Below are 23,287 nucleotides of genomic sequence, written 5' to 3' on the forward strand. Positions count from 1 at the left end.
CAGCAACGCTCGGACCTTATGATTCACATCGCCCCGTATGGTCGTGACCTCGCCAGTGAGCCACGCCGCGTATCCATCTCTCAACCCCATTCATCGAAAACTTACCTGAATCCAAGTCCGTTGCGCTCACCGAAAACACTTTGGTTCCGACGACGACGTCCTCGAAGACCTCGTTGCTGTAAGACATCGGATCGAAAACCGGCGCGTTGTCGTTTAGATCCAACACGTTACAGTACACTGTTACAGTGCTGGACAAAGATGGATGACCGGCGTCTTGTGCTTGAACCACCAAGATATAATGTTGTACCTAAAGATTAAAAACTTATACTTTTAGATAAAAAAAAACATGATTTAGTTGTACCTCCTCGTAATCAAGTTTAGATGTTAAAGTAAAGACTCCGGTTTGTGGATTTAAAGAAAACACGTCATTGGCCCAATCGCTAATGACCGAGTAGGTCAGTTGTGAATTAAATCCTAAGTCGGCATCGTTAGCTTTCACCTGTCCAACACGAGATCCTCTGGGAGCATTCTCCGGAACATCGAACGAGTACGCCGTTTCGGTAAATGTCGGGGGAGAATCATTCGTGTCCGTAACCTGTTGAAGAAGACGAAGAACAAGTTAAGATTCGGGCGCGTAACGGGACCGGGAGCGTGATTAATCGGCCGTCGACGGGAACATGTTTCGATTTTTGTGTTCGCCGCGCCTGCTGGTACGGTCCTCCTGCTGGCGGACGGTGGCGGACCGAAGATATGAAGGCTTCGATGGATTGCGCGTTATTAATGATGCGCCGCCACCGCCGTCGCCATCGTCTCTTTTTCGCTCCGCCGACGGCGCGGCGGCGCACCAAATAGAACGGAGCGGCGCGGCGCGGGCCCGGCACGAAATAAATCGTCGTATTTTGCATGAATGGACGGACATGTGTATGGATGTACGACCCGGACGGTGATGGAGTATTTATGTATATTGTGTTGAGATCATCGCCGAGAAATAAAAATAAAGTAATAAAAAAAATAGGTGGGACGAGGTGAAAATTTCAGTACTATTGTTGCGTTATTTTACTCAATAATATTTCAATTTTTACCACGCATGTACTAATAACTAATAATCTGACCTTCAAATTTGATATGTGATCTTTTTAACAAAAGAATAAGAAATAGTCTCTGAAGATGGCCAAGGGCCGAAACTAGTTAGACTTAAATTCTATATTAAATAAAAACCAGTATAAAAGTACAGAATCAAACTTTAAGTTATTTACCTACTTCCAACTTAAATTGTTAATGAATCTTTATTTGGCATTCACTCTGATCCACTTTCAGAATAACTTTCATGACTTTTAATAACAAATATTGTTTATTTAGTAAAGTTTGAGATTAAAGATTGATTATGCTTTTTTTGAGTCAATATGAACAAAATTTACGTGTAGTGTGTTAACTCCATAAATTATCATTTTTAGATTATACCTAATCAATTATTATAAAGAAATTCGTTAATTTTGAAATTTTGGGAATATTTGCTTAATAATTACATCATATCCATAACCAGGTTGGAATTGTTTATATAAATGGATTTTGAGTTAGTTTAAACCATCTTTTCAATGCTACCGATTTTGGTCTTTAAGATATTACCGAATTTAATAAAAAGAATCGTATTCATGGTCGCCTCTTGTTTCAAATCCGAAAAGAAAATTTTCCTAATCATTTCCTATAGTCCGGGAAAATCGATTTTCTTCTAACTTTCGCAAAATTCGGCCCGTTCGGGGTTTTTAATCGATCTAACTTCAACGGCATTATATTCCTGGTCGCTTCTTGCTTCAGAATCAAAAAGAAAATTTTCCTAACCATTTCTTATATTCCGAAAAAATCGATTTTCTTCAAACATAAGCAAATGTCAGCCTGTTCGGGGTTTCTAATCGATCCCATTTCAACGTCATTATATTCCTGGTCGCTTCTTGTTTCAGAATCAAAAAGAAAATTTTCCTAACCATTTCTTATATTCCGGAAAAATCGATTTTCTTCAAACATAAGCAAATGTCGGCCTGTTCGGGGTTTCTAATCAATCCCATTTCAACGGCATTATATTCCTGGTCGCTTCTTGCTTCAGTATCAAAAAGAAAATTTTCCTAACCATTTTATATTCCGGAAATATCGATTTTCTTCAAACATAAGCAAATGTCAGCCTGTTCGGGGTTTCTAATCGATCCCATTTCAACGGCAATATATTCCTGGTCGCTTTTTGCTTCAGAATCAAAAAGAAAATTTTCCTAACCATTTCTTATATTCCAGAAATATCGATTTTCTTCAAACATAAGCAAATGTCAGCCTGTTTGTTGTTTCTAATCGATCCCATTTCAACGGCAATATATTCCTGGTCGCTTTTTGCTTTAGAATCAAAAAGAAAATTTTCCTAACCATTTCTTATATTCCGGAAATATCGATTTTCTTCAAACATAAGCAAATGTCAGCCTGTTCGGGGTTTCTAATCGATCCCATTTCAACGGCAATATATTTCTGGTCGCTTTTTGCTTCAGAATCAAAAAGAAAATTTTCCTAACCATTTCTTATATTCCAGAAATATCGATTTTCTTCAAACATAAGCAAATGTCAGCCTGTTTGTTGTTTCTAATCGATCCCATTTCAACGGAAATATATTCCTGGTCGCTTTCTTCTTTAGAATCAAAAAGAAAATTTTCCTAACCATTACTTATATTCCGGAAATATCGATTTTCTTCAAACATAAGCAAATGTCGGCCTGTTCGGGGTTTCTAATCGATTCCATTTCAACGGCATTATATTCCTGGTCGCTTCTTGCTTCAGAATCAAAAAGAAAATTTTCCCAACCATTTTTTATATTCCGGAAAAACTGATTTTCTTCAAACATAAGCAAATGTCAGCCTGTTCAGGGTTTCTAATCGATCCCATTTCAACGGCATTATATTCCTGGTCGGTTCTTGCTTCAGAATCAAAAAGAAAATTTTCCTAACCATTTCTTATATTCCGGAAAAATCGATTTTCTTTAAACATAAGCAAACGTCAGCCTGTTCGGGGTTTCTAATCGATCCCATTTCAACGGCATTATATTCCTGGTCGCTTCTTGCTTCAGAATCAAAAAGAAAATTTTCCTAACCATTTCTTATATTCCGGAAAAATCGATTTTCTTCAAACATAAGCAAATGTCGGCCTGTTCGGGGTTTCTAATCGATCCCATTTCAACGGCATTATATTCCTGGTCGCTTCTTGCTTCAGAATCAAAAAGAATATTTTCCTAACGATTTCTTATATTCCAAGAAAATCGTTTTTCTTCAAACAATCGCAAATTTTGGCCTGTTCGGGGTTTTTAATCGATCCCATTTCAACGGCATTATATTCCTGGTCGCTTCTTGCTTCAGAATCAAAAAGAATATTTTCCTAACGATTTCTTATATTCCAAGAAAATCGTTTTTCTTCAAACAATCGCAAATTTTGGCCTGTTCGGGGTTTTTAATCGATCCCATTTCAACGGCATTATATTCCTAGTCGCTTTTTGCCTCAGAATCAAAAAGAAAAGTTTCCTAACCATTTCTTATATTCCGGAAAAATCGATTTTCTTCAAACATAAGCAAATGTCGGCCTGTTCGGGGTTTCTAATCGATCCCATTTCAACGGCATTATATTCCTGGTCGCTTCTTGCTTCAGAATCAAAAAGAGAATTTTCCTAACCATTTCTTATATTCCGGAGAAATCGATTTTCTTCAAACATAAGCAAATGTCAGCCTGTTCGGGGTGTCTAATCAATCCCATTTCAACGGCATTATATTCCTGGTCGCTTCTTGCTTCAAAATCAAAAAGAAAATTTTCCTAACATTTCTTATATTGCGGGAAAATCGTTTTTCTTCAAACAATCGCAAATGTTGGCCTATTCGGGGTTTTTAATCGATCCCATTTCAACGGCATTATATTTCTGGTCGCTTCTTTCTTCAGAATCATAAAGAAAATTTTCCTAACGATTTCTTATATTCCAGGAAAATCGTTTTTCGTCAAACAATCGCAAATTTTGGCCTGCTCGGGGTTTTTAATCGATCTAATGTTAACGGCATCGTATTCTTCTTAAAGGAAAAAGTGGTGAGCTTGAAATGTCTTCGATGAAGGTATTAACAAAACACGGGCATACATACATAAACATTTTTTGGTAACATGAAATGTATCGGCTGTAAGTCGCTGGAGACTACGAAAAAGAAATAATATACAGAACGTTCAACAATGATTGTAAGGTGTTTGAATTTCCCGCTTTTGCATTTAATTTATTTTCATTTAATTTTTCCAGGCTGGAATTTTTTATGGGATAGGGTTCATTTTAAACCATCTTCATCTATTCCGAACGAATTTTACACCTACAAATTTAGTTTATCTCTCAATTTTAGTTTTTGATGTCGACACTTTTACTAACACCGAAATAACACCACATCAGACTTTTCTATTTTGATACTGTCCATCTAACATGTTCAAATAAATGTCGGATGGCACACATCATTATAAAGAGGGGATATCAAGCTTCGATTTAGAAATATATTCATTTGTTAGTTTTCATAAATAAATCTTGAGCGATGTTTTTAACTCCAATAAATGTATTCTAACAGTTAAATTAGTCTAAATTTTCGTGTTTTAGATTATGCTTCTTGATATTAAATCTGCTCAAATAAATGGCAGTTAGTATATCTCATTTTAAAGAAAAGAATTCACACTTTCATTTAAGCTTTTTCTCATTTTTTAGTTTTTATGAATAAATCGTCAGCGACTTTTTGTTAACTCCACAGTTTTATTCTAATATCTATTTTTTAATTCGAAGGAGTAAAATGAAAAGTCACGTTTATAGTGTAATTTTTCAAAGCTATTTTTTGGCGGGAGTTTTAAAACCAGAGAGAATTTGAGGTAAACTGTAGTTACGAATTTAATTACTTATTTGTTTAAACATAAAAAAAAGCAGGGCGACCTACTTACTTTGTCCCACATAAAATGCAACATGTTAATATAATTTGACATTACACTAAAACCTCGAAATAACGGATTAATACGGGGAAGGCAGTGTCTGTTATAGCTTAATAAAAATATAGATACAATAATCTAGCGCTGAATAACAAATAAAACTAGACTAATGCTGACCTCTCTCACTAATAACTGTACCTCTCTTAAGACGGTTGCTGGTAGGTAGCGCTAGTTAGCATAAAATATCACTATGTTACATATTTTTATTGAACTAAAACTAGAACTAACACTAGACCTAGAACTAGAAAGTATCTAATGAACTAATGAATGTTTCTAGTTCTCGGTCAGTGTTAGTTCTAGTTTTACACTAGCTCTTACAAAATTTCAGTTGGGTGAACGGTTTAGCCACAAAAAACATTTTCTAAATCCCTACAAACGCGAATGAGTGATGTAAGGACGCTTTTACGAGTGTAAACAAATTTTCGTTTAGCGTTTTATCTTTGATTCATTATGAATTTTTAAAGCCCTCTAGCGACTAAACTAAGCAATTTTATATATAGATAAGTTGAGTTAAATTATCATACGTTTTGATCAAGGTACTTGTGGTCTACTGCCGTACAGGTCATTTCCGGACACCTGTATAATGATCTTTAAAAATAATAAAACTGCATAAAGTCGTATAGTTAAAAAATTACACTGAACAAACAAAATTCTAAGTTAATATAAAACATCTTTTCAGAAAGAAACACGAAAATAACTATTTTAAACAAGAGACACAATTGAACTCTAAATACAACTGTAAAATCAACTTCGAACAAAATTTAAAACCGGTTACTAAGATGGAATAAAAATATCACAGTAAGATATTTTTAGAGGAAATTATTTTTTTTAAAAAGGCGTGAAATGGTTTATAATAGTTTTCAATTTGATCGTTTAAAATAAGATAGTTATCATTATCCTTAAATTTATCGATTTCGAACATTTCCAGGAAATTCATTTTCAAACCTTTCTTACATTTGTGTAGGAGTTGTGCATTTTCGCAATCAATGTTATAGTCAATGTAATTTATGTTTGCAAATGTTCGAAGTACATCTGGTTTTATGTTCGCATAATCTTTTTTGTAATTTTCGACCGGTCTGACCAACATATAGCAGGACAATACAACATTTAACAGAATAGATACCGCTACAATCCAAAGCGTTTTCTTTTTGTTTGTAATTAGAAATGGAATCACCTAGTTGTCCTTTATATTTAAAGCTAACAAACACACCATAGGTTTGTAATATCGTTCTAATTTTGCATTTTTTTTTTAAGATCATTATAATTATTGTATTGTTTTGTAGTTTCTGATTTGATGACATGTTAGTATGTCGAAACTAGTACCAAGTAAATAAAGGTAATTATTAAAAAAACTTAGAGGTGAAGAGGTCTATTTTATATTACTTATCTCCTAACATTTCTAGTTCTAGGTCTAGTGTTAGTTCTAGTTTTGCACTAGCACTATCACTAGAACTAACACAAGACCTAGAATTAGAATCATTCTGGTTTAGCCATACTGAGAGACGTGCGGCTAACCCGAATGTTTCTAGGCGGCCGGCAACATCTCGAATTTTCCTAGTGTAATTTTTGCTTAAAACTGACGAATAGCAGCCCTTCTTTTTGGCGCTTCAATTTGAAAACACTCCTCCGAATTAAAAAATAGTATAATTACATTATGCTTCATAAAGCTTCAGTAATTTTCAGAATTCGACAATTTTTTACTAATACCAAAATAACACAATATCAGACTTTTCTGTTTGGTATTGTTCATTTACACATCATTATGAAGTCGAGATTTCATTTCTAGAGATATTAATTTTTTCGTTTTCATAAAAAAACCCTCTATGAATTCATTACAAGAAAAAGTTTTAAAGTTCGCAAACAATTTATGTATATATACATTCTTACGTAAATTTAACAAAACTCTCAGGAAGATAAAATCTTAGTTAATTATATCGAAAATTAATAAATTATTCTAGTGGCGATGATTAGATATGTTTAAACTGAGAATAACATTTCATTAAGAAAACATCGATGAAAAAATTAAGCAAGCAGCAATAAAATATGCGATGTAAATTAATGTAAACTGAGCTGTTTTTATCTATTTTTTATACTCTATTGGTCGTTAGAACAGGTGCTAGATATGCTAATCAGAAGGACAAAAAAAGAAACTTTTTATAAACCTTTTCTAAACTGGATTTTATCACACCTAATGATTTTAGGAAACATATGGAACTGAAAACATTAAGAAGCTTTTTGTCAGTAACTTAACTTAAAAAAACAATTTTACATTCACGTTTATATTTTGTATTTCGTTTAAAACAAATTTCTGTCTCTCTTTCAGATTTTAGATCTCTACTTACTTGTATTACCACAGTGGTATCGGTATGTTGAACACCATCGCTTGCTCTGATCGTCAATTGATACGAGTCCTTAGTTTCACGATCTAGTGAATCAGTCAACGTTAAGACACCGTTGAGCGGGTCCAAGGAAAAGCTGTTGTCGCCGCCAGATATAAGAGTATATTGTAATTTTCCGTGCGTATCCGGGTCTTCCGCTCTAATCGTAGCCACCGAGAGGCCTGCATTCATGTCTTCTGAGACGTTGAAGAGTAACGAGCCTTCCTCGAAGGCGGGAGGGCTGTCGTTCTTGTCCAAGACGGTAATGTGGATCTGTGAAAGGCAAAATGTCAGTGTTAAAGTAAAATCGGATCGATTAAGGGCGATTTTCGCAGGGAGCAGCGGTCGGACGCGTTAGCCATTAGCGAATAACCGGGCGGGCAACGACGGGTAGAAAAACAAATTCTTGCTGTCGGAATCGCAGGGACGACAAGTCGGAGGGCGAGGAGGAGGTCAAAAAAGGAGCCCCATTGTTGCCGAATCGAATTCAAAATGGCGGTCCCGGCTCGCCGCCGCCGCAGCTGTAGCGGCCGCTGTGTGTGTGGAGTAATTTGTTTTTTCAGCCGGTTGACAGAAATACATTTTAAGTCCAGGCCTGTTGATTAATGCGCTGAGACGAATTGCGCCGCGTTTACCTTCGGGAGGCATGTTTTCACATCTTTCGAACGCTCTCTCCACCTCACATTAGAAACCTCACCTTTTCCATCAACAGCAAGAAACTTATTACCTATCTACTATTAAAATTAACTTGATCAAAATCTCATTTTGTTCATTTCCCCAAACTATTTAATGTTAAAATGTTGTAACTTGAATTTGTAATTTTGTTAGATTGTAAAAAGCTTGAAGCTATTTCTTGGCGACTTGCTATAAAATAAATATGATTGTTTTGCGGTCGACGACGGGCGTCCGAGGTTCGTCGCCTCACCTATCGACAATATCTCGGTGCGGTTCAGAGACCTTCGGCCGGTTAACGGCTAAATCGATAGATCACGATTGAATTTCTTTCTGGATGCGGCTGCCTCCGATGGAAAGATTACGGCCGCGAGTAGAGACCGCGCGCGCGCCCTCTGGCAGCCTACGCGGACGACGACGGGCTGTGGATGACCCCGTCAACGTCGGGAACGCGACTTTCAGGGCGATTTTCAGTTGTGGTGAGCGCACGCTTTTTGCCGATTACGACAATTCCGAGAACCAAAAGATGCCGGCGACGTCGGGGGCCTTCTTCACATATATCGACGGTATCGCTCCCCGTACGGTCCCTTTTTAGTGCGGACATTCCGAATAATTCGTCGGTTAATTATCGATTTAAATTTTTAGGAAATGTTAATTACTGTGGTTAACCGAGGAACAACAAAAAAATAACGATTCTCCATACCTCCATACACATATATATTATTCTTCAAAGATTTAATAAAAAATCAAATTAAGTCCTCACTAATTATTCAATTTGTTTAAGTCTCGACACAAAAAAAAAGTTATCGCTAACATAGCTCATAGCTTAAATATAAATGACAGCTTATAAGCACTAAATAGTAAATTTAATATTCAAATCCGACTGGTTTGATCATTTAATAAACCACAATACTTAAGATGAGGTTTAATACTTAAAATTAGATAGACATTTTAACATGCAAGTATTTAAAGTGGTAGAATTTCCCGACGGCATAAGAAGAACGACGCGCAACAATGTTTTGGAATGTTTTTCTGTACGTTCATTAACACACAATACGACCATACCTATAAATTAATTATTTATTCCGCGCCCGAATTATATTATCATTAATAATTGGCGAAATGAGAGTCCGCTTTTTATGCGGTACTACATTCGACAGCGCAAGAAGTCCGTCTCCGTTCGATGGGTTTCCCGTCTCGTTCTGGTTGATTGGACGAAGCACGGAAGAGACGATTGATTCTACGTCGCGTTCGTCGACATAGAAATATGAAGAAATATAGTACGGTTTTTTCTTCCTTCTCCTTTTTCAATTGACGACTTAGGTGGCATGGTTACGTATAGTTTATGGCTAGTAAAGCGCGAGTTTCGAAATTTTCCCGTAAAAACTTTTACGACTTACGCGCCGCGGAGCCATCGGATATTATAAAGAGCTCGAGCGAACGGACGACGTTTACAAAGAATTTAGTGGCGCGGCGATAATTCCCAGTTAAATGATCCGGCATGTTTACCGACAGTCCTTGTTTGCCGTTCTAATTCTCGATGGACCGAAGAACGACTTAGAATTCAGAAATCAAGTTATTGAAAAAGCTATACATACAACTATCTATATAGATATTGTTTCTCAATCAACCTTGACGTTATTTATGAGTGTTTAACCACGCTTTATCTGTAAAACTAAGATTAAAAACAATATTTTGAGAAATTTTAATTTTTTATGAAATAAAAATCTTAAATGCTTTGATGAGAGGCCGGTAAAGTTAAAAAAACGTGCACTGAATAAATAAGGACTAAAAGCTTCGTCTGCAAGTGTAATTTTTCTGGTCCTCTTCACGTAAATAATTATATTTGAGATACAATTAGAATATGGTTATGACTGTGCTAATTCTGGTTATGGATTTGGTCCATTATAAGTAAAACAATTTTCTCCATTGATTATAATTTCTGAGTACGATGGAGACCAATAACGGAAATCCTCAATTTCGATGTTTTGAGGATTATAACCTTGGAACTAAAATATAGTTACAATTGAGCTAAATCCGGTTATAGATTATGTATTTTTGGTTTAATACAAACAATTTATATGCAAAATACATTTTCCTATTCGTTTTAGTTTTGACCTTAAGGCCGACTTTAATAGCGAAATCCATGAATTTTACCATTTTAAAGATTTCTACTTCCTATCGAGAATATGCTTATAAATGGGCTAAATCTAGTTATGGATTATGTATTCTTGGATCATTGTTCTTTGCAATGATATTTTTATTATATGCAAAATATTTTTCTCCATTTCTTTAGATTTTGGCTTAAGGTAATATTTTTAAGATTTTCAGTTTTTAACTAAAATATAGTGATAACTGATTGAAATCGGGTTATAAATTATGCCTCTGTGGTCCATTATAAGTAAGCTATATGTAAAACATTTATTTCCACCGCTTATAATTTTTGAGTTATGATGAAGTTCAATAATAAAAATTATTCAAGCAGGATTATCGTTGTGGAACTAGAATATTGTTACAATTGAACTAGATCCGGTTATGGATTATGTATTCTTGGATCGTTGCAAACAATTTATATGTAAAATATTTCTTTCCATTTCTTTTTGTTTTTAACTTAATGCCGATTTTAATAACGAAAATAGTAATTTTAATATTTTTAAGATTTTCCTTTGTTAACTAGAATATCGTTAAAACTGTGCTATGCCCGGTTAGGAATTATAAGGTTATCTGGTTTGGTCCATTATAAGTCATTTTTATGTAAAACATTTATCTACATAGCTTATAATTTTTGAGTTATGATGGTGTTCAATAATAAAAATCATCAAGATTGATAGGGTGATATACACTGATTAGTGTTATGTAAAATTTGTTTGCACATTCTAATATAAATATTATAGACGTATGTCAATGACTCACTTGAGAACATAAGACTAATTCACATTGACAAATTCAGAGAACAACCATTCTTCCCTTTTTAACATTAAGCTATCGATGAGATTCTTCTTTTCTATGAAAGCAGATGTTATTCAAGACACATTCCGGACAGGAAACATCGCTTAGCCATCAATCGTTTTGTAATCTGGAGTAAACAAAGTGGATATACTAATACTGGAAAGGATATGCAAAGAGAGTGACATCTCAGTGTTAATAGAGATAATGTAAATGTATTCATAACTAACCTGGTCAAAAAGGTACCATAGTTGGATAAATTCTTGTTTGTTAAGACTACAATATTTTTCCTCTTAATCCTGGAGAAAAGGGGCTTCATCTCCTTTGTCTTAATATTATGAATTAAAGACTCTAATAAATAAAACTAAATAACCTTTAATTCTTCAATGTAAACATCAAGATAACATTACTCCACCATTCTCAAAACCTTGAGACAACCCAACGAAAAATGTTACAGGGGCTGTTCTCTACACGACACAGTTACATTTTGACTATGTAGAGGCCGTCTGTGTAATTCTCACGGATTATCAGGTGATCAATAGTGATAATTTTGTCAAAAAAAACACTGCATCTTGGCAGCACATGGCTAGTCATGGTATGACAAAGGTGACTTGAAGATATCAGCGACATTGTCTGATCCACCGCTCTATGTATGACTTATTACAAAAACGTCCTTTTCGGTGTGACCACCCTTTATTTGAGAAGATGTACAGGTGTCCCGTTAAGGGTACGGAGCGGCTGTATATCGACAATGATAAGGCCTAGAAGTTTGAGAAAAAAATCCTTATAGGCAAAGTGGGCAAAAGAAATAGCTGAAAATTATTCTGAAGTTCGTAATTCGACCAGTTACCTCATCGAAAAAAACAAATCACATAACCATGGTAACTGTAAACATGTCATTTACTAACGCAGAAGCGTATGATGATGTATTTTCAATATTTTGAATATGATGCAACTGCAAAAATGTGCAATGCAATTACGACATGGAAAGACATTTTTCCCTAATAATGTTTTTAAGATTGGCTTAACGATTACGTGAAATTGGCAACGTGTAGCCCTTTCAGACAACTTTTAACAATTCGTAAATCACACTGGTGCTCAACGCGATCCCACATAATCTGGAAACCCCGAAAACATTTCTCTACAAGATTCTTCAAGAGAATAATATCTCCACCACATTATTTTACATCAGGTCTTAACAGATACCGATTATGATAACAGACTGAACTATTACCATTGACATTTAAATATGATTCGGGCAAATCCAAACCTTTTATTATAAGTGCTGTGGATGTATGAAGCATCTCTCAACAAACTGGTGTAAACTTACATAATATGCATTCTTGGTTCGAGCAAAACCCACATTGCTTTCGCCCCTTTATCTATGGGGTAGACTAAACGACCTGACTTTCCAAGAAAAGTCAATAACCAGGGAAAATATGATAAAACACTAAATGCCATTAGAAACGTGTCCAGGGCGGAGACTTAAACAGCGTTTTTTTCCGTCGAAACTAGATTAAATAAATGCATCGAGGTTTATGGACGGCATTTCGATCATTTGTGAGGCATTTTGCCAAAAATTTAGGTTATTCTAAGTGTTTTGGTTTATTTTGTTTTATTATCATTGTTAATGTTTCATTGATCCGTTGGCATTTAAACACGCCTCAAAAGTAGTTTTGAACCAGTTCTAAGCTTGGATAAAGTGTGAAGGAAGGTTCTAGGTAATAACATTTTAGTGCTCTCTTATTTGTTTGCTAACGTAACTTGATTCGATTAAGATATACGAATTTTTAACATTTTCTTCTATAATTCGAGAATGGATGGAGATATCGAGATGCGGTTTTCACTAATATTTAGCAAATTTTATGGCGACTAAGGGTCTGTGAAGTAAATAGTACCGTTCCATTTAACTAATAATAATATTTTACATGGAATACATAATACTAAGAATAATTCTAGAATAAGCTAAATAATATTTAATATAAGATAATAAGACTAATAATATTTAGCAAATTTTATGGTGACGAAGCGTCTATGAAGTAAATAGATAGTACAGTTTCATTTAACTTTTTTTCACAAATCGCAGAAATATGTAATCGCTGCAAATAACGCCCTCTAGCTTATTTGTTTTAAACCAAACGGTGTTACTGAAAATATCTTTTAAAAGAACAAAAAAGGCCAAAAATATTCAAATCGGTTGAATGGTCCAGGAGATATTAAAATGTAAACATTTGAAAACGCATTGGCCTCCCAAAAGCGATGCGATATTATCCAAGCTACTAAATGATGTTGTCAAAGTTATAGGCCATAGTCTAACTTTCTGATATAGCAGGAATTTTATGTTTCTTTATGGCAGTTGCGGCCCCTAGCGGTCGAATTACGAACTTAAAAATAATTTGCATCTATTTCTCTTGCCCACTTTACTCATAACGATTTTTTCCCCAAATCTATAGGCCTTACTGTTGTGGAGATACAGCCGCTCCGTACTCTTAACGGGACATTCTGTATATCATCTTTCTTCAAAAAAATATGTATTCCATGTTAATGTTGATTATTGTGATTATCTCATAATGTTGTTATAGTGACCCCGAGCTTGAAATCAATGCAAAGTAACTTCTAATTTTATTTAATAATTATTTAATTATCATTAGTCAGAAATTAGCAAGACTTAAAAGCTGTAACAAAATGTAAAAATCGTGTCATAGTGCTAAGTTTCAATAATGAAAACTTTGGAAATATTTTGGACGATAATGCTAAAATTCAGATCCAGTTACTTCAAAAATTACGTTTTTATTTGTGTTTAATCACACATACGAAATTAGAAACGCCAGGTTTTTATGTACGTTTAAACTGAAAAGATGTGTCACTGCCAGAAAAGGTTTTTTATATAAACCGATTAGCTGATTGACATTCCCATTGATCAAAGCTCTAATATGGATGTTCTCCACACAATCTTATTCACTAGCGTCCGTTTTTGATTGCATTAACAAATTTCTTACAAACGTGTTTTTCTTAAAAACTATTGCTTTAATTGAGACCAATTGATAGATAATTGATCACTTTACACGAAAATACTGCCCGTTTGATAAAATTAGCAATGGCGTAGACAATATTTTTAAAAAAGCGCTTTTTATTGCAGATAATGTTTAATTTTAAAGAAACTTTGACCCGCTATATCTCGTTAAGGAGGCATTTGCGACCTGATGTATATTAAGACTTATTATTCATCTTAATTTTTCTTTTATTATCTACTCTAGAAGTCTGTCAGCGGTTTTTTGAATCACCTTGTATAAATCTCCCAAGTAATAATACTTACAAAAAGCGCGAAGAAAAAACTGAAACTTTTCAAATACTTATAATGGAAATAGAAAAAGATTCCGTACTGAAACTATGCTTTTTTAATGTGAAAGAATTAAAAAATTATATCTAAATTTGTAGAAACAAAAAAATAATGTTCAACACATTAACCGCTAATCAACTCTACAGTTAAATTAAAATTAGAATTTATAAGAGAGTATTAATCGAATTTAATGTGTTTAATCTAAATTAAATTTACTTTAAAATGCTTTATATTTCACCTTGATATCTCAATTACTTTCGAGATACGATTCCTTAAATGAAATACTTTAAAATTACTGAAATATTTTGATGTTACCACGATTTTTAAATTTAATATTCCATCCTCCATCATGGGCCATTTTACAAATGTTGTTAATATATCGCTGCCATCAAATATGCGAGGAGGTTGAGTGTAGTCCACTCTAATTAATTAACACACTAAAAATGTTCTGCTACAAACGTTATGTTTTCCGATAATAAATAGATTTCTTAAGTAAATTGATTTTAATCGGTATCGAATGGCGTTCTTTTAAACATTATTTTTCTGAAAATGATTATTATGAATGTGACTTTTGACCATGAAAACGTGTTCCGTAGCGGGTAATCTACAATCTGTTAATAATAATCGTGGCGCTTGGTTGTACAGAGCGGAACAGTACCGTATCGTTCGACAAATAGCGCTTTGCGAGCAGCACACAGCTCGTTAATTGTCACTTTTCGGGTCGCCCGAGCATGAAAAAACCGCAGTCCTGTTAATCGCAGCCCCAAGCTCGCAAACTGTGACGCTTTAAATTCTCCGTTGAGCGAGCCGTTGTTAAGCTTTTTATTAATTTTCTTATACGTAGGAGCCTTATGACACGCCCCGTCCATTGTTTCCTTAGCGCAAAAAGGGCCGATCCGAACGGGGCCGCTGTTTACACAGAAGTTCGACTTTAAACCTTTAAAGTGACGAGGTGAGATAAATTCCACCGATTTCGATGCCAGTCGCCGATAAGGAAATAATAAATTTGCCAGTAATTAGCCGACTTGTTACAATTACGACGCGAACGTACGAAATACATAATTCATCGGGCCGCCGTCGGCGTCGTCGAGAGAAAAAGCGAAACCCGCTACGCGTTTGATCCTCTATTAGCGCTCCCTCTGCCCAGTTTTTTCGCCACCGCGACGGACCGGTTTCTAGAAAATCCGTCTAAGAGACGTTACGTCCGCGAAAACGTCAGTCGGCGTAAGCGAAATTAGTCCCCCATTAAACTGGCTGCGGTTGCCCCAACAAAAAAAACAACAAAAAACTCGACAAATTACAGGTCATAATGGGGAAATCTCTCTATAAAACGGTGTAAATTTACTGGCAAAACCGCAATTTTTATGATAATCGAATTAAACGCCCTTTTAAAGAACTAAATGTCTACGCTCAACCTCACCGTTTTATACAAAAGCAAAAAAACGACTGCGCTTAAACAATATACACCAACAGAAGCAACATTAACCTAAGACAGTTCCAGTTCTACTTTCTATAATCTCTAACCATACATTAATCCCCTACATCAAAGAGAAAGAGAGAGAAAGTATTGTTATTACAAGAATTTCGTGTATCGAATTTGAAAGCTTGATTTCTTAATTCGATGAAGCTCGGGTAATGACAAACAGGTTAGATTCGGCTACGCCCGTCTCCTCCTTCTCCTACCGCAGCGCACCAAAACGCTCTAACTCCGAAGGTTAGGTTAGTGGAAAAATCATGATAAAGGCCCACCAATAAAAGTACACATGTCCGGGCTGAAGGAAGAGGCGACCGGTCACTCTGCCTACCTGTCGCGGAGCCGCGGGAGTCCTGGGGGGACCGGGGACGGCCACGGGGGGGCACCCGAAACGAAAGTGGAGGGCGCGCGCGGGCCTATCCTTTGTCCGACCGCATTTTGTTACGTCAATCATTCGAACGTTAAACGTTACACGTGTTAAGAGGGACCGAAACTCGATACGGATCTAACCTAAGGACGGGGGGCCATCCAGGGCTCCCCCCTTATAACGCGCCGTAGCGGAGCCGGTTTCTCGTAATGGAACGCGTCGGAATTCCGTTCCGCTATTCGAAAAAAAAAGCGCGCCCCCTCCCGCGCCATACCTCACCCTTCGTTTTGGACCTGCGACGCGCTTGAAATTAATATCGCGCACCTAGAATAAAGGGGATGCCGCGAGCGCGTATGTGTGTGCGCCGCCCCATAGTACTCTCTTTATTTATGCAACTTGTCAGCCTTCGTTAAGGGTCAGGTAGGGCCCCTCGCGGTGCGGATTCACCTCCTCAACATAATTCAACTCAAAGCCTATACTTCATATATCCATACATCATTTCTGGAACAAGAAACTAACAAATAAAGTAAAAACTCTATTTTTTTTGAGACTAACCAATTGCTATAAGCTTCCCACTCAAAACCTGTATCGCTAAAGTACATAAAAAATACAGAATGAACTATATTTCTGTATCAAACGAGAGATTGCAGGAGATAATAAATGGAGTAACTTTCCCATTAACTTCGAACAATTAGGAATTTTTGAATGATCATGTTTTGACACATAAACACACTCACATACTCACAGATAAGTAATCGAAATGGATTTACGAGCACTTAAAGAGAGAAAGGTGATTGGTCTAATAGGGGACATACCAACACTTGTGCACGAAGTGTGCAAAATCTTGAATTGTAACACTCATTGTTTACTTTGTAGAAATACTGTTCGAAAGTATTCGAAATACTCCGAAACTTCAATATTGTGACAAAACATAGGGTTACAGAGTATCGGGTTTCATTCATCCGGTATAAAGCATAATAGTGCTAAACCTATCGTATCTACCTCTATTATCTAAATCCAAGGACCATACAACAGAAAAAACGTAACCCATTCGCCAAGAAAATTGACGCGTTAATAAAACACGTTTACAAATGTCTTGAGAACAGCGATGATGAGTGGAAATTTGGTCCCAAAACTAAAAACGCCTTAAAAAATATGAACAAAATATTCGTTGCACAGCCAATAAGTGAAAAAACTACAATGTTTTGAGAAGCTTCAGGAGATTCGTTAGGTTCGACGTCTGTGGTGACATTCAATCGACGCATATACTTAAAAGCACAATGTTGTCCCACATAGGTACAAAAAATTACTGCGGGTTAAATCCAAGATGTTGAAACTTTCATCTCACCTCAGACTGCACCAAAGCAGAGGGAGACTAAAAAGGATGTATTTCCAATGAAGGTGAACGGAGCTAGAACCAAATAATCAGGGTCTACAACCAAGAGGATCCTACACGAGCCTACAATAATACCTACTATTCACAAAAACAATGTACTATATGCTACAGATGGTGAAAAATGTCTAGTATTTGCAAATCGCCTAGAAAACATCTTCAACGTTTATAGGATAAACTGTGACCAAAATTTGGAATAAGGTGTAATTGAAAGTATACGCAACATTACAATTCTCCCGACAAGTCAAGTTCACTACACTACACCAAAAGGAATAAAAGAACATAACCTTCAATAACTTTCATCCAAAGAAATCGCCTGATCGTGATATTTTACTTTAACGGTCAGTAATAGAAACGTTGTAGTAAAAAACACCACCTTCCAAAACGCTGGTATAATTGTCCAATACTTTTAATACGAGCCCCCGAGCATGCAAATATCCTGCTTCTCCATAAACAAGGCAAACCAAAGAAAGAATTTAAAAGCTATAATTATCAGTAGCTTTTCAAAGCTACTTGAGAGGATAATACTTAATCGACTACGTTCCGTATAGGATTAATGAAACAAGTACAGTAAAATCTCGATATAACGGACTAATACGGGGTGTCCGTTATAGCCGAAAGTCCGTTATATACAGTGATGGGCGCTGGGTAAATACCCGGCGGGTAGGTATTTCTAAAATGGGTATTTATCCGGGTATTTACCCCGGCCCAGGGTAAATACCCAAACAGTGGGTATAGAAGTGATACCAGTAAAAATATATGAGATTCCAAAAAAAATGAAGAGGAAGATGATGAGGACGTTGAAGACGAGGAATTGTCAACAATCAAACACGTATCATTAGACGAATCTGTCGTAATTTACATTAGATCAAGTTATTATGATTATTATCATCAAGCAGCCCTCTGCATCTGTTGTTGGACATAGACCTCCCCTACTCTGTTCCATTCCATTCTATTCTGTGCTGTCTGAATCCAATTGTTGGTCATTCTTTTGACGTCTAATTCGTCTGTCCGCTCGCGGTCTCCACTCAAGCAACCGTTTTGTCCACTGCTCATTCTTCATTCGGGCGACATGACCCGTCCAGTTCTACTTAAGCTTTGCCACAATGTTGACCACATCATTTACGCCAATTCTTCTTCATAGGTTTTCATTTCGTATCTAGTCCCTCAGAGTTAGACCCAGGATCGACCTCTCCATCTATCTTTGCGCTACTTGGACCCTCCTGACAGTGGTTACCGTTAATGTTAAAGTTTCGGAACCTTATGTCATAACCGCAAACCCGAATTGATTGAAAGCCTTTCTTGGCCTTTTCTCTTGAAGATGCCTCTAAATTTCTCGTAGGCTGCCCATACGAGTGTGATCCTTCTGTTGAGTTCGCTTCTTTGAGTATCTCTCGATACACGAACCTCGTAGCCAAGATATACATAGCTGTCAACCGTCTCAATCTCATTATCCCCAACGTTGATGTTAGAGCTGGGAACAAGATTTATCATAAATTTTCATTTTTCCTCGTTGATATTTAGCCCGACTCTTGCACACACCTTCTTTAAGTCGTTCACCATTAGTTTAATCTCTCCAAGGCTATCCAATATAAGAACTATATCGTCCGCGTAGCACAAATTATTTAAGCATTTCCAATCAATGTTTATGCCTTTTTGGGTCCAATCCAGTTGTTTAAATGCACTCTGAGGACTGTGATGAACAATTTGGGTTCAACAGTGTCTCGCCTTGTTTTACTCACAATCAGTACTTTACTACTTTTTAGTACTTTCATGCAATTTTACCGTTATTGTAGTATTCTTGTAGATGTTATAAAGTGGAGTTATACGTTGAAGTGGTTCTTGTACATACTACTTCAATAACGCTTCTTCAAGTGAAGTTTCACGTGCCAATTTTATTCGTTTTCTGGGATTCATTTTAGCATCTACATCACACATTCAACTAAATTTGTTTAGTTTGTGTTTGTTTTTTTTAATGTCCGAAAGCGTTTGTTTTCGAATCCCATATTGCTCGCATATTCGCGAAACGAACACTCCAGACTCCAACTGTTTTATTATTTCAAGTTTTTGATTTATTGTTAAATTAATTTGCGTTCGATTGTCCATATTTTAAACGTGAACTTATAACGACTTTTTAACACTTTTTACTTTAAACTGCTTGAATAAAAAATTTTAAAGTGTATATTAATTAGGACAGCTATTCATGACCGTTGCGATCGAATAGACAACTCTGGGAATACCCGCAGATTTATTCTTTATACAGAACATCGCATAGAGAAACTGGGGTTATCCCCCGAATGTCGGGTGCGATTGATGATTGACGTTCATCGGTTTATATTTAAATATGTACTGTTATTTATTAAACATATTATATTAATAACATTACTTAAAAATATTTAAAATATTTTGTCTGTTATGTCCGAAGTCCATTATAACGAGGTCCGTTATATCGACGTTTTACTGTAATTCCTAATGCGCAATTTAGTTTTTGGGGAAATTACTCCACGGCGTTCCAACTACTCAGAATAACCGAATACAGACATACAGACATTTGACGCCAAGTTTGACATCACGGACTGATACATAAAATAAATAACGTAACACCTCCTAATTATTCACAAAAAAAAATAAAATAAGACGCTACTTGGAAGATCGTACTTTTAATGTTACAATTAACTCAACAAATTTGGAAACTATATGCATTAGGTTTGGTGACCTCCAGAGCAGAGTCATGAGTCCTGTACTATTTAACATCTACACGCATGATATACTTGAAACTGGTGCATCTATACTCTATAGCAATGTAGGCAGATAACACTGACCTAATTAGTAGGAACTATAATGATCCGCTGCTGTGCAGTTCCTGTTATTGCGTCATCATTCAACCGTGCACATCATACTACAAAAACTGGTTAGAATAACCTGGTTTATTTTCAATTAACACTGGTATTTTTCTGATGCATGTGGATATTCAGAGTATCAAAAAAGTTCTGCGTAATAATTTTGGAAACGGCAACTTCAAGCGGAATGACTTAGAACGACTTTTTACTCATTCAGGTAACTGAATAGAAGTGTTTTTGGTAAACTATCTTCGCCCTTACTTTTGTCGATGTTCGACAACGAATTAAGAATAGGGACCAACATCCACACTTAATAAAGCATGCCAATCTATAAAACAGAGCACACTCATCTATCTTTCCATTGTTAGGTGTATGAAAAGATCATACACTTGATGATAATGAATACAACCTGACAATTTAATGAGACTGAGGTATTAGTTGGGGAGGATATCGACATTTTAGTCAATTTTATGCATTTTATTAAAATTATCAAGTTATAAATAACATATTTTTTGTAATATGACACGGTGTAATTACGTGCTCGTTATCGTATCATTTTTATTCTGTGTGCTGGAGAAATCGTCCTTTATTTTCGGTAAAGAAATATGTCGCCGTATGAATACATCACGATATATCTGCACATAGCGCCAATTTCGTTTGAAAATAGAAATAAATCTTCAATTAAACGCTAAATCCATTTATAGATGTTTTAATTGTGGTAATAGAAAGTTATTCAAGTTATTTAATGTGAAGGAAACCATTTGCAAAATCAAACATCAAAGGTTTACCATTTTTAAGTCGTTAAATGTGAAACGCGGCGTTTGTTTTAATAATAAAATGTAATTAAGCTTTTTAAAGTTGAGTAACGTATATGTCGAGTTTTTTCGGATTCCTTAATCTTATTGACATAGTAGGTGGTTGCGTTGTAGAGATTCCGTAATCTTTGGTTGTTTATGAACACTGTGGATTGTTTCGTTTCGTGCCGCGGATTAGGATCGGGTTTCTGCAGAAATCGTAACTCGATCGGTCCCCGTCTAATTGGGGCGGTTGCGCAACTAACGTACGGTCGATTTTTCGTCGATAGCGAGGCAGCGTTTCGCCGCAACCGCCGTCTCCGCCGCCGCCGCGAAAGCTTGTCTTGCGGAACAATGGCGCTGAAGGATTGGTGAAAGTTCGGTTGCGTGGGCGCTACAACTGCCAATGTGGGTGGGTCGCATTGTCCGCGAAAACAGCTCGATGGCATATGAGATCCAAGCCGACATATCCTCCTACTGGAAGCAACGTGAATAATTGGGTTTACAGCTCGATACAATCGATCCAAGTTAAAGTTTCAACGCCACCTTTATGGTCGATACCTAGTTGGTTTCAGATTTTTGTCTTTCCTTATCCAAATATGCGGTGGTCACGGGTCAAAAGAACGGTCCGGAGAACTGTTAAACAATTATCTTCGATGACTGGCCTGCATCGGACCTCGAATGTCGAGTCTTTCGAGGTGTGTCGCCGTCATTAGAGAGCGGTGCAGTTCGCGAACAATGTCATAACCAGCGATTACAGCGAACGGTCACGTAATGCATATCGGTATTGTTTCCATATTCGCCGGTGCTTTTCAATTCTTGGAGACGCGGCATTTTACGATAATGGCCCGGCGACGACGACTACGACGACGGTGATGACGGAGACGGTGACAACGTGTACCGCGGAATGCTGTCCAAGTCCACGGCGCCCCGCGTTCAGAAAATCCCATACGAAAAGGTCACCGTTGTCTATTGCCGTTCTTATTTATTACCAAACGATAAAAAAGTTCCTTTATCTAGGCGTTTCAATATGTTTTCACAATTGCCAATTATGACATTAATTGCTATCCGTGCTTTAACACGATTATATATCTGCAATACTGCAACTTAATACATATATGAAACTTGATAATCATGATAAATATGCAGACATGAAATTTCAATAAATTTGTGTAAATACAAGTAGTGTTTACGTAGCAATTACAGTTCATTTTCAAATTTTATGTACCATCATTTCACGATTAATATTTTCCAAACACAATAGATCCAAGAATTCTTAAATTCAGAAAATAATATTGAAGGGTCTTCAATTTTTGGAATACACAGCTTCAAAATAAAAGAACAGAAGTCAGAAAAGCAGGCTTACAAATATCATCAAATAAAATACCATCAAACAAAACACTTATTTAAAAGCTTCATAAATGTATAGTATCCCTAAATTACGTATCACATTCAATGTCCTAAGTTATGGGTAATATACATAATCAGTGTTGTTAAATACCCGGGTATTTATTTTCAAGGGTAAATTTCCTGGATATATACCCAGGGGTATTTGCCCAAGATGGGTTGGGATTTAGAGGTATTTATAAAATTTAATTTAAATTGAGTTGATGGCAGTTTTGCAAGAACTTCAAGCATACAGAGTCGCTTATCGATATACCAAACTTATTTATAACATCTACAAGAATGCTACAATAACGGTAAAATTGCATGAAAATACTGAAAAGAGTAAAAGTAGTAAAGTACTGATTGTGAGTAAAACAAGGCGAGACACTGTTGAACCCAAATTGTTCATCACAGTCCTCAGAGTGCATTTAAACAACTGGATTGGACCCAAAAAGGCATAAACATTAATTGCAAATGCTTAAATAATTTGCGTTATGCGGACGATATAGTTCTTATATCGGATAGCCTTGGAGAGATTAAACTAATGGCGAACGACTTAAAGGAGGTGTGTGCAAGAGGGCTAAATATCAACGAGGAGAAATCAAAATTTATGATAAATCTTATTCCCAGCTCTAACATCAACATTGGGGATAATTAGATTGAGAGGGTTCACAGCTA

At 36.1% G+C, this 23,287-nt stretch overlaps 1 protein-coding gene across 1 annotated transcript in view; it reads right to left on the bottom strand.

The window, feature by feature from the left end:
- The window catches only part of LOC111422109 (cadherin-related tumor suppressor fat), a 123,217-nt gene that overhangs the window by 22,927 nt on the left and 77,003 nt on the right, over positions 1-23,287 (bottom strand). The window contains exons 7-9 of the mRNA XM_023055323.2: positions 7,362-7,670; positions 362-595; positions 106-307 (exon numbers count right to left, since the gene is read on the bottom strand). Of these exons, the coding sequence (XP_022911091.2) occupies positions 106-307; positions 362-595; positions 7,362-7,670 (745 nt within the window). The remainder of the gene's footprint in view (positions 1-105; positions 308-361; positions 596-7,361; positions 7,671-23,287) is intronic.

Source organism: Onthophagus taurus, chromosome 11 (assembly GCF_036711975.1).
Source record: "Onthophagus taurus isolate NC chromosome 11, IU_Otau_3.0, whole genome shotgun sequence".
NCBI classification, from domain to species: domain Eukaryota; kingdom Metazoa; phylum Arthropoda; class Insecta; order Coleoptera; family Scarabaeidae; genus Onthophagus; species Onthophagus taurus.